The sequence below is a fragment of the Paramisgurnus dabryanus genome, chromosome 3 (genome assembly GCF_030506205.2).
Source record: "Paramisgurnus dabryanus chromosome 3, PD_genome_1.1, whole genome shotgun sequence".
Classification (NCBI taxonomy): domain Eukaryota; kingdom Metazoa; phylum Chordata; class Actinopteri; order Cypriniformes; family Cobitidae; genus Paramisgurnus; species Paramisgurnus dabryanus.
In genome coordinates this window covers 24,020,866-24,032,905 of record NC_133339.1, presented here as the reverse complement: position 1 = coordinate 24,032,905, position 12,040 = coordinate 24,020,866, and the positions used below count along the sequence as shown (strand labels likewise).

General features: G+C 37.3%; 1 protein-coding gene across 1 annotated transcript; it reads right to left on the bottom strand.

Annotated features, from left to right (window-relative positions):
- Positions 1–1,986: 1,986 nt before the first annotated feature.
- Positions 1,987–11,956, bottom strand: adap2 (ArfGAP with dual PH domains 2). The gene is made up of 11 exons (XM_065279459.2): positions 11,652–11,956; positions 10,176–10,306; positions 9,952–10,043; positions 9,046–9,128; positions 6,327–6,436; positions 6,055–6,204; positions 5,833–5,916; positions 3,644–3,706; positions 3,279–3,356; positions 2,828–3,056; positions 1,987–2,749 (listed from the first exon to the last, which is right to left on the bottom strand). Exons 1-11 carry the CDS (start codon positions 11,737–11,739, stop codon positions 2,721–2,723), a joined length of 1,137 nt encoding a protein of 378 aa, XP_065135531.1. The 5' UTR covers positions 11,740–11,956; the 3' UTR covers positions 1,987–2,720.
- Between the last annotated feature and the right edge of the window lie 84 nt (positions 11,957–12,040).

Here is a 12,040-nt window from a genome sequence, read left to right as displayed (position 1 = left end):
TCTGTGTGTGATAAATGTGGTCATTGGTCTAGATTCAGGTGCTAGATCAACTTGCCAAAAACCTTTACGGGCGTCCAGTTTTGCAAACACTTTCGCTACCTGCATTGCTTGTAATATACTGTCTATTGTGGGTACTGGATGTCTCTCTCTTACCACTGCTTTGTTCACTTCTCTTAGATCCACACAAAGTCTTACTTCTTTAGTGTCCTTTTTCGGAATGATTAGAATGTTGGATACCCACTCAGATCCTTCATGCACTTCCTCTATTATTCCATCTTCCAGCATTTTATCCAGTTCCTGATTTACAGCCTCCATCATTGGGTATGGTACTCGCCTTAAAGCTTGAGTTACAGGTGTGACTTTCTCATTCACTGATATTTTATGGCAGTAATCTTTGATTTGTCCTAGTCCTTTGAACAAAAACTGATATTCAGCCTCCAGTCTTGAAAATCTTTCAGATGAATTTTCAATTGCACTGACCTTATCTGCTGAATTCAAAATCTTTAAGTCGAAGCAAGACTGTCTTCCCAACAGCGGCTCTACATTTCCTTTAATTACAAAGATGTCATCTTTTGTGTAATTATCCTTCCATTCGAACTGAGCTTCAAAAAATCCCATACAATGAAGGGGGTTTGTCTGTGCATAAGCATAGAATTTTCTCTTTGTTTGTTTCAGTTCAACTCTTTGTGCAAACAATTTGTGATACAGTTCTTCTCCAATGAAATTTCTTCCACTGCCAGTATCTATGACCATCTTTAGTTTCTGTCCATTAACCCTTATGGTCTCTTTTCCTTCTGGATCTATTGAATACACAAAATCATCAGAATCAGAATTGTCCTCTACTGCTCTCACTGGTTTATCTTTGCGATGTGACTTGTCTTTCTCCTTATATTTGTCACCTTTATGCTCTTGTGAGTTGTTTTTCTTTCTGCAAACACGTGCATAATGACCAGTCTTTTTACAATACAGGCAAGTTGCTGATTTTGCCCCACAGTCATCTGCTTTGTGTGTTGTTAGTCCGCACCTGTAACACTTGATGTCGCTGTTACTCTTTTCATGTTGTCCTCTGCCGGTATTTTGCGGTTTCATTTTAGTGTTGGCCGCTTTTGCACCTTTTGTGTAATAAACATTACTGTCTTTCTCTTTGACATTATTTTCTGAAAGCACTTTAGACTCTGCTTGGGCCGATTCAAAGATTCTAGCAACAGTCAATGCTCTTTCCAATGTTAGCCCTTCTTCTTGTAGCAGTTTGTCTCTCAATCGTCTGTGTGCACATTTCTCTACAAGTTGGTCTCGTATCATATCACATTCTAAAGCGCCGAACTCGCAGGATTTGGCCAGTTCCCTTAACGTATTGACAAATGCGTCAATCGTTTCCTCTTGTAGTTGAGATCTCAATCTGAATTTGTGTCTCTCCAGCACAACATTTTTTCTTGGAGTAAAGTAAGCATCCAATGCGGCTACAGTTTCTGTGTATGACTCTTTAGGATCTGGGAGGTTCGCGAAAATTCTCTGCACCGGAGCACCAATGCAATGTAAGAAAGTAGCGCGTCTTACCGCGTCTGCAGCGTTGATAGTTCCGCTGGCCAACTCGAAGAAACTGTATGAGTCTTTCCAAGTTTTGTATTCAGCATACAAATCCGAAACTCCAAGATTCAATGGAATAGGTGGCGATAGCTGTGCCTGTGCAACATGCTTCGGCGGTGTGTGCGGTTCAGGATGCCCATCCATGTCACACGCGTCTGTGTTTTCTCCGATAGAAAAGTCGTTTCCTTCAACGGTTGAACATTAATCCAACTCGTTCTTTAAAAGATCATCCTCGTCGCCATTTATGTTGTGTTGTCAATCCAATAAACAGACTTTAAGTTGTTCTTTTTGAGTCTTTATTCCGCACTCTCAACTACATACACACTCATGCTTTCTGTTCTCGTTCTCGTTCTCGCTCTCACGATATCACTATACTACAATTGTGTTCAGCATTTATAGATATTTATACAGGTTTGTAACATTTATACAGGTTTGCACAACATAAGTGTGAGTAAATGATGACAGATTTTTCATTTTTGGTCGAACTATCCTTTCAAGTTTATCAGTTAAAATAGCCAATTAATCTATTCATTCACCAACATGACTATAAATTAAAATACGAAAACACCAGACAAATGTCAGTTTAAATAATAAAGCCCACGTGTTCTACACAGATCATGCATTATTTCCAGAACTCTCATCACAAATACTTCATTTCTTCCTCTTGTGCTGAGAGTATTAGTGCTCACTGTAATGACCACAATCCTTGCTTATCGATTCTATTTTGTGTATCAATTAGACACAACACACTTTATGTTTATGAGTCTAAATCAGTTCTAAGGTTACGGGTTTAAAGTTATAGGTCACTCTTACAGGTCCATGGTGTTGGCATCAAACAGAAGTCCATCTTTCTGGTCCGCACACAGAGTGAACCGGTTCCAAATTACTGCAATATTCTCTGACTTTCTGTCATTTACAACAACATCTTCAACTAAGATTAGACTATCGCTTAAATAATTGTTGCTCGGTCTCACATTCCAAAATTTACAAAAACTCATATTTTTAACATCTTATTTGAAGCCAAAAAGCCACATTTCTGTCCAAGGTCTCCTGATCCAATAGATGACGTCTGGGATCTGAAATGGATTTAGTGACATACTCCAATCATAAGTTGTGCTCTGACCTCATCCCATTCATTTCCGTCTTCGAATATTGGCTTCAGCTGAAAAGTGGTATTGTAAGAATGTTATTTTTTTGTATTCTGTTGTATTTCATTTGAAGATATGATGTATAATCTTACTTGTGTAATCTTGGGGCAGCATAGGTTTAGAAATAATTTTTTTCAAGGCCTCCACCCACTCCTTTTGCTCACGCTCCTGCTCACACATGAAGACGAACTGTCGATCTGGTGTCTCCACAATTACCCCACATTTCCATTTGTTGCCTCTTGTCCCTTTAGGCACACACTCCCTCACTGAATACCCATGCGCCTCTGAGCCGATGAAAACAACTCCAAGCTCAACAGGATCCTTTGAAACAGAAAAAGACATTTAAAGATATATTAACTATACATCACATAGAATTCATTGCAGTTTCAATAAAGCAAGTTCAAGTAGTTGTGTGAAATCAGGACATTTGTTTATGCATTGATTTGCAGATTAAATTTAGAAACGCTGGCAGACTTCCTGCCTTTTCTAAACTGAAATAAAGCAAACCCAGACTGTGGTCCTATGAAGCAATACAATTCATACCAGCTGTGTTTTAAAATAGAGTAGTTTCCTGTCCAGGAAATCCAAGACAAACCATCTTTTCTTGAATGGCTCTCGTTGCTGTTAAACAAACACAATCACACAATAGTCAGTATTATTTCCTTGTAAACCAAGTTATACCCTCAATATACAAAAGAAAACTTGCAGAACTATACAAGCTTCCTAAATATACAGAAATCCTACAAATTTAACGTGTAAAGATGAGTGTGCAAAGTGCAATAATATAAATATAATAAGTGCTACAATAAATATTTTAATATTTTGGCATAGGCATCACAGAAAATGTAGATATACATTTTTTTTTAAATACATTTCAGATTTATTTTGCAAATTGCCCTACGTCTTACCAGAGGACCAGTCTTTTCCATGTAACCTTCTTTCAGATAGTTTCTGGTTATCCATGGTATTAACTTAAAACAAAAACAAGAAAAACTGTTAAATGATCGTATAGCAAAACTCAGAACAAAGAAATTATTACTCTAACACATTTCAACTCTGAGATTAAAGGCATTTTCCCCAAATTACATACTATACACTATGCACTTAAACTATGCAGGCTCCACCAACTATTGACTTCAAAAACGATCTTCAGAAACCTATGGGTGACGTCACGGACACTACGTCCATCTTTTTTCACAGTCTTTGTTCCTTACGCGCACCAACCCCCCGTTTATTGACTGGAACACATTTGTTATGTTTCGTGGTTGTAGGCTGCGCCATTTTGTTTTTGTTGCAGTTTGTGGAGCCTGGGCTGTCTACAGAGACCGCGTTTTTTACAGTGTGTTCAGGGGACAGGCAGCTAGCAGTTAGTGAGGAGATGTTTGCTGTATGTAACAAAAAAAATGTTTTATGGCCTAAAACGCGTAAATCTGCTTAGAGTGCCTTTAACAGACAAACTGTTCTACAGACGACTACATGTTTGTCCTGTGGCAGCTACCGTAGCTTCTCGTTGCGTTTCAAAATTGAGGTTGGTTGCAATTCACAAACTTACTGCTAGATGGCGCTAAAAACCTACATGACACATTTAATAAAAGTGGTCTGCAATATATTTCTGTACCCCAATGTAATACATCATGGACACTACTATTTGTGACCCGATCTGGCGAAATGAGTCGGAAGTCGCAACGTTCTATTTTAAGATATGAGCCGATAATGTGGAAAAACAATGAAATTATCAAAAAAAATATTTTTAGCTAATTTCAAAGAACAGACATTAAAACATAATCTCCCAAAGTTTCGTAGTCCAAATAATTGAGTAAAGGTGTTTAAATGACTATTAAAGTTGAAACAGTTTTACTTAATCCGCTGGAAATTGCTTTTCTCAAATACTCTCGTCACCTCCGAGCATTCCGGGGATCCCCTGAAACGTCACTATCTCTCCAAATATGGTGTTACACGTTGTTTTAGAGCCAATCAGAAATCTTCATAAACGCTGATCGTTTGTCAATGGGAAACCCCGGGCACCTGATTGGTCCAGCCATCCTCTTGTCAGTCTCGCAGCACACTACTCTCCTATTTAACTCCTTTTTGAATTGTTTACACTGTTATTGTCAACTAGCCTACACAAAGATATGATTGCATAGGCAAGCATTATTTGTTTTCTTTTTGCTTGTCTCTCTGTCTCTCTCATTTTCTCTCACACGCGCGCGCACACGCGAACACGCACGCGCACACACGCGCGCCCCCGCGCGCACACACACGCGAACACGCACACACGCGAACGCGCGCACACACACACACACACATTCTGGTTTCCATGTTCTATTCCCTTCCCCTAACTCAAACCCCAACAATCACAGAAACCTTTCTGTTACTTCACATTTTCAATAAACATCATTCTGTTTGATTTATAAGCTTGTTTCTTGATTTACTGAAATAGCATTTATATTAATGTCTTTGGTCAAATTAAGCTGTAAAATAAATTGTTTATTCCTTTAAAAATGCAATGGATTTTGAAAGATATCTACAAAAAAGGGGCAAAAAACTTTAAAGGCGTTTTTCTCAGGTTTTCAGTTGGAAAAAGAAGACAGACAACCTTAATTCAAATGTCTATATCTTTAAAACCATTCAAGGTATGACTTTGACTATGATATCATTTGAAAGCTTATTATCTCCTCTTTCCACTGATACCAAAATCTCAATTTTGAAATTTGGGTCACTGTGACTCATTTTGCTGGATCAGGTCACATTTAGTCCTAGACCCAAATCTATGCTGCATAAATAAAAAATTTGTACAAAGGATCGGCAAACTCACAAAACCTGTTGTGGTGAATGTCATTTGTTAAACATCATTCATGTTGTGAAATAGGAGGGAAGGGAAGCCAGTTTCTGGTTTTAGGAAGTAAAAGCACTTGGAAAAGAGGAAACTTTTAACTTCCTTTTTATGTGGCAGTGTTGGCACAATTACAACGCAAAAGGTTTATTTAAGAAAGATAATCATAATTCTTAATTATGAAAGGCATGTAACAAATTATAAGCATTGAGATGGCACATAGAGCTATAGTAAGCAGAAGACACTAAAACAAAATGTACTTACATCTCCATCACTAGCTGTAGGAAAGGCTGTTTTTAGGTAGATGTGGCGAATAGCTCGAATTGCATTAAACCAACTCACAATCTCCTAAAAAGGAGGAATTACAGGACAAATGCTTAAAAACAATTAAAATGTAGAAAATGGCTAGAAAATCTACCTCAAAATTTGGACAATACTGGGGACGCACAGTAAAACAGACAAAAGCATAATAATTCAAGTGTTCACCTGTCCACTTTTATGGTAAACAAATAGATTTCGGGTGTGATCATCCACACAGTACGTGATCTGAAGGCCATTAACATTTTTTATCTTCTCAGGCTGGAAAGTTGCATTGAGGTCCTTCACAGAGATGATAGCCTTTGGCCCCTTAGCTTCCTAAAAAGACATATTAATAAATGAAGTTCTGACTGTTAATCATTTGTGCATCTATCATTTTATTACATTATGTTTATTTTAATTGTATTATTGAAATGAAATTGCCTAGATGTCCTCCTCACATCTTCCTTGTAGTACTTCAAGGTAAAATCACGCACTGAAAGAACAAATTTCCTCTCGAGAAACTGTCCGTTATCCTTCCCTTTCTTCCATAACATGCCCTCAAATACACCTAGAATCAGAAAAAAGTTTTGTTGAAAAATTGTTCATCAATAATCTTAGCAGAAATACGTTTACGGATGTCGTAACAAAAAATTCACAAAAGTTAGCCCTGTTCCTATAGTCTTGATATTGGTGGTGAAGACTCTGCTGGATCAATTAGGCTGGGTACACACCAAAAGATAATCGGGCTGATTTTGGGCCGATTTCCCCCCTTCCGACAATCCTAGCTATGTCCGGAGTATCGCAATGGTTTTACAGATTATTTTATCAGATTTTCCCTTGGTGTGAGGTGTGTTAAGAGTGTCCGAACCTGCTCGGAAGAACGTCAGAGCCGCGCCGATCGCGTATATGTTGAATATTTACGATCAGAAATCCTGATGTGTGTGGGGAATCCCGAGGACAAACGTGAGCACGCTTTTGAGATTATCACGTGACACGAAACCATATCCAATCAAGTGAGATGATGGAAGATGGAAGCAGTCATGGCGCAGCACAAAGGCCGCTTCTCAATCCATAGGTCGCAATTCCAGGCTGCATATACATCATCAAGTCTTATTTCAGAATATTAACAGTTATAAAATTGACTATTATTCCTAGTTTATCGTATATTGTTGTAATATACTTATGACTTGCGATTGTGTTGCTCAGTTAACTTAAATAAACCAGGTTTCATGACGTATGCAGCCTGCATATGCGACCTATTGAGAAATGGCCAAAGTGAAGTTGATGTGGACAGCAGAGATGGAGGATCAGCTTGTTGATTGTGGAAACAGCACGAATGTTTATACAACGTGTATTGTAAAAATTATTCCAAGCACTATCATTGAGATGTCTTCCTGCATATCGTCCGCCATGTTTATTCTGAAGACTCGCGAAATTTTGTGGGATTTCCTGTGTTCACAGTCGAGACTCTTTGACACATAATGGCACACTACACACTATAGGAGCAAAACAGTTAAATCTAGAATTTTTTATCCTCATGTTTGTGGTCTATCACATTTTTTAAATCTTAAGATGTAAAAAATCTTTTGGTGTGTACCCAGCCTTAGGGTGGACTTATTTAACAAGTGAGTGAAAAGTGTCAAGGGGATGGGAATGGAAAAAACTGAAGTGGAGCCGGAGTGAAGACAGAATGTGTACGACTGGCCATTTAATTATTCGGAAATAATGCACACCCAAGTTGGTAACCGCAGGTGTGCATTATTTTGAAATAATTCAAAGGACAGGATTTCCGTTTTATTCCGCTTATACCACGGTTACCACAAACATTCCTCTGATGGTTATATTAAAGGGGTCATAGCATTAAAATCTGACTTTTTTCATGTTTAAGTGCTATAATTGGGTCCCCAGTGCTTCCATCAACCTAGAAAACATGAAAAAGATCAACCCAGTAACTTTGTTTGGGTAAGACATTCTCTGCATGCATGCGAAAAATTAGGTTGTTCAGATTTCGCCTGTTTTGTGAGCTAGGTAGCAAGGCCAATTACAAAGATGCCGCCCCTTAATTTGCACTATCCAACCACGGCACTCCATTTAGTGCAGAGAAAAAGAGAGAGAGAAAGAATAATTGACAGAACAATTGAGTTTCAATTGCAGCAAACCACCATCATTGCGATCAGTGTTTGCATTTCATCTGCTCATTTGCATTTTAAAGGACACACCCAAAAACGGCACATTTTTGCTCAAGCCTATAAAGTGGCAATTTTAACATGTAAATTATCTGTGGAGTATTTTGAGCTAAAACTTCACATGCGCACACCAAATACTTATTTTACATCTTAAAATAAATCTCATAATATGACCCCTTTAAGACATTTGACCAGTCAGGTGTGCATTTTACAGGAAAATAATCAACACTCGTGGGACATTTCTCAACCAATCAGGATAAAGCATTTAACAGGCTCCTGGTATAAAATAGCTGTGTTATACATGAAGGAATACCGTTGTACTGAATATCGGCGCAGCTGTTATTAGGTAATCTGATAAAAGTGATATTAATTCCAAACAGCATTCCTGCTCACTCTTGCTTGACATTGTTTAAAGTTCCAGTGTGAGATGTAGTGGCATCTAGTGATGAGATTGTGAATGGCAACCAACCTCAATTTCAAAATGCCAAGAGAAGCTACAGTAGCTATCACAAGACAAACATGTGGTCTGAGACAGCGTAGGGACGAGACGCACCCTGTAGAACAATTTGTCCGTTTAGGGCTACTGTAGAAACATGGTGGCAACTTCCATGTAAGGAGACTCGCGGTGTATGTAAATAAAAACGGCTCATTATAAGGTAATAAAAACAATACAGTTCATTATGTAAAGTCTTTATACACCACTGTTAATATAGTTTTGTATATTTTATTGTATTTCTGTCAAGAGATCCTTCTAAGTCCCACATTGCACCTTTAAACTTAAGATAGCTGAAGGGATGACTCCAGTATATGTTCAGCATGATAAAATAGCTTTGTTTCTGGAGACCTTTATGAAACCCATTATTTTCAAGTTTCAAGTCTGAATAATTTGCATAAAATTGTTCTTCTCAGTGCATAAAAGTGGACTTCCAAAAAAACATGGTTTATGTGATAAAGCACATGGTCAAAAGATGTAATTATAAAACTGGAATACCTGCAGTGTAGGGTCGTGGTCTGTTTTTCTCTGTAAACTCCATTCTTTCATATTTGGCTCGAATCCATTGTTCTCTCAGCACCCTACATATACACAGCAACCATTCATTATTAACCAATAACAAAACACATCAGCAGTGTTGGGGAAAGTTATCTTTAAAAGTAATGCATTACAATATTAAGTTAGTCCCAAAAAAGTAACTAACTGCGTTACTTAGTTACTTTTCATGGAAAGTAATGCTTACGTTACTTTTAGTTGCTTTTTCTTGGCTGAGGCTTGATCTCTTTCAGGCCTTTGCAGGTGTTTTTATGACTGAAAAGTTCTGCATTCAGAAATTGCATATTTCATCACAAAAATGTCGAGCTCTGGCCTGCCATCTCAGTTTCTGACTCAAACTGTTCCCACACAGGCGTGTACGCATAGAGTGCATAATAATAGTTTAATTCAGTACATAATTTTTTTAATCAAATTAATTAATTACTATAAAACTTGCATTACCTTTTGAAAAAGTAACTCAAATATTAATGTGTACATTTAAAAAGTAATGCGTTACTTTTTCCTTCAGAAAAGTAATATTCTTACGTAATGCACGTTACTTGTAATGCGTTAACCCCAACACTGCACATCTGATGAGTTTAGTGTAATATTTGATGCACATACAAAGCAGCCTATCACTAATCAAAAGGACAATGGACAGAATTAAAGGCTAAAAACTTTCAATACCAGAAAGCCCTTTGGTTGAATTAGAAGTTCCTCTTACTCTGACCAACAATAGTACACAGATTTTTTCCATGCCAGCAAGATGTTTGCTTGATCAGACCCTTATATTTTAAGCTTCCGATAATGTAAAACGGTTGCATTATGATGCAGACTTGGTATTATGTAAGTGTTTCCTGAACTACTTACTCACAATCTTCTTGCCGGGGCTGATAATAAAAGACAGGGACAAATTTCTCATAGATGCATTTTGCAGAAGTGTTTCCTTTGGCCTTCATGAACTTCTCATCCACATTTTTATTAAAGGGAAACATAGAGGTATTAGGGTTCATAACTTAATGACTTAATATAACCACTAGATCCAATCATATGAAACAATGACAAGATATAGTACAATTAAAGATATACTATACCTCTACAAGCTCATCATCCCAGAAGTCCAAGCGTATGGACTTGATACGACTCACACTGGGAAGATTGCGATGCGTTCCAGAACAAGTCAAACACACAAATATTCCCAGTGTATATGAAGCCCAGTCTGGATCTTTTAAAGGAAAGGGGGACAAAGAAAATGTCAAATTACTGTCTAACTAACTAAAGATGAATAGGTAAACAAAAATCCATAGATTATCTTAATTAAATAATATGTTAATCAAATACAGCCAAGTTTACATAGCACATTTCATTCACAAAGGTAATTTAAAGCGTTTTATTCTTATTTCATAAGAAAATCTGTTAACAATCCCCTACAACTTTTCAGGGCAGTTTCCCAGACGGATTATTCTGACTGGTCCTAGACTAAAATAAATGTAAGAACTGTCCAAACTGAAAACATCTTGCCCTGACATATCTTAAAATACATCAGTGCTCTTCGTTTTGCCCCAAAATCCACACAAGTAATGTTTTTAGTAAGGCATATTTGTTAAAAACCAGTTATATTTCCTAATTAAACTAAGGCCTAGCTTTGGCTTAAGCTTATCTCTCTTCGGAAAACCACCCCTACATGGTTTTGGTTTTAAAGGCTAAACTATTTTTAAATTGTCCCTAATTTATTGGAATAATTAAGGAATCTGAATAATTTTCATTACATATAGTCTATCTATACTAGTCAACATTTGAAGTGGATCAAAAAAGTGAATCAAAGTTGTCCTGAACGGGCATTGGGTATTGGTTTTAAGACAACTTTTATGAAATGTTTTGGTCAACTTCAAATGTTGACTAAGTTAGTGTAGTTTACAATGGTATCTTTAGACACATCTCCCTGGTAATGTAACCATAGGACCCATGTTTTATAGTTACCTTATAAATAGGCCTACATCAAAACCAAATAGCATACACTGAATGACAGCATCCTACTGTAGTTACAACCTCATGAATGTTTGCCAAGATGACAAACCAAAACAAAAGTTTCAGCATACACATTTAAAAGTGAAGCATACTTTAGTGCAGTGGTATGGTGGCCGCGGGCAACAGGTCGCCGCACAGAGCCTGTGAGGTACCCGCCAAAGCACATTCTATTAATAGTCTCAATTGTAATATTTATTGCATATTTTTTATATAAGCTTGGCTTCTTTTATGTATTTTAAAAGTGATAAAACATATCAACAAGTAAAACAAAAACGTTTTGAGTAGATAAATATCAAAAAGTAGCACTTCAGAGATTGTTTTATCCATTGTGGTACCCCTCCCTTGCTCACAAAAAGGTTTGAGACCCGTGCTTTAGCGTTTATTGTAGTATTACATAAATTTATAAGCTGTATCAAATACTTGAGTATAGTTTAATAATAAAAACATTGCAGTATCTTGGAATTTTATCAGACTATAGTAGCCTACACTATTACTGTTTGTTGCGTTCATGTAAATGCAACGGTGATATGAAACGTACTCACCTGGCGCTCCACAGTCCGCACAGCAGCTATTGTCTGGAAGCTTCGCTAAATCTAGAAGTGTCTTTTTGTTCTTTTCCCGATTGGCCATAAGCGAAATAGTTTTAAAAACATATATATTTGTTATCGTTTCCCGTTTCTAAACGAAGTTTTATGAAGAAGCCCGTTGAGTCACTGGCGCGCGCGTGATTAGTGGTCCAGTCACATCAGACTCGATAGTGGAATGCGTGTCAGTCAGTGCGGTAGTCTTCCGCACGAAATGACATTACAATATAAACACTTTGCGTTTACTTCCTGGAAGGATCAAGTGTAATACACATGTGTGCATATATAAACACTGTGTGCATATATAAACACATCTCCTTGCTTAACGAACATGATTTTTACAGTTT

Coding starts and splice junctions, on each gene's coding strand:
- adap2 (XM_065279459.2), bottom strand. CDS start 11,739: ATGGCCAATCGGGAAAAGAACAAAAAGACACTTCTAGATTTAGCGAAG. Junction 5,917..6,054: donor TTTACCATAAAAGTGGACAG/GTGAACACTTGA, acceptor CCTCCTTTTTAG/GAGATTGTGAGTTGGTTTAA. Junction 3,707..5,832: donor CTACAGCTAGTGATGGAGAT/GTAAGTACATTT, acceptor TTTTGTTTTAAG/TTAATACCATGGATAACCAG.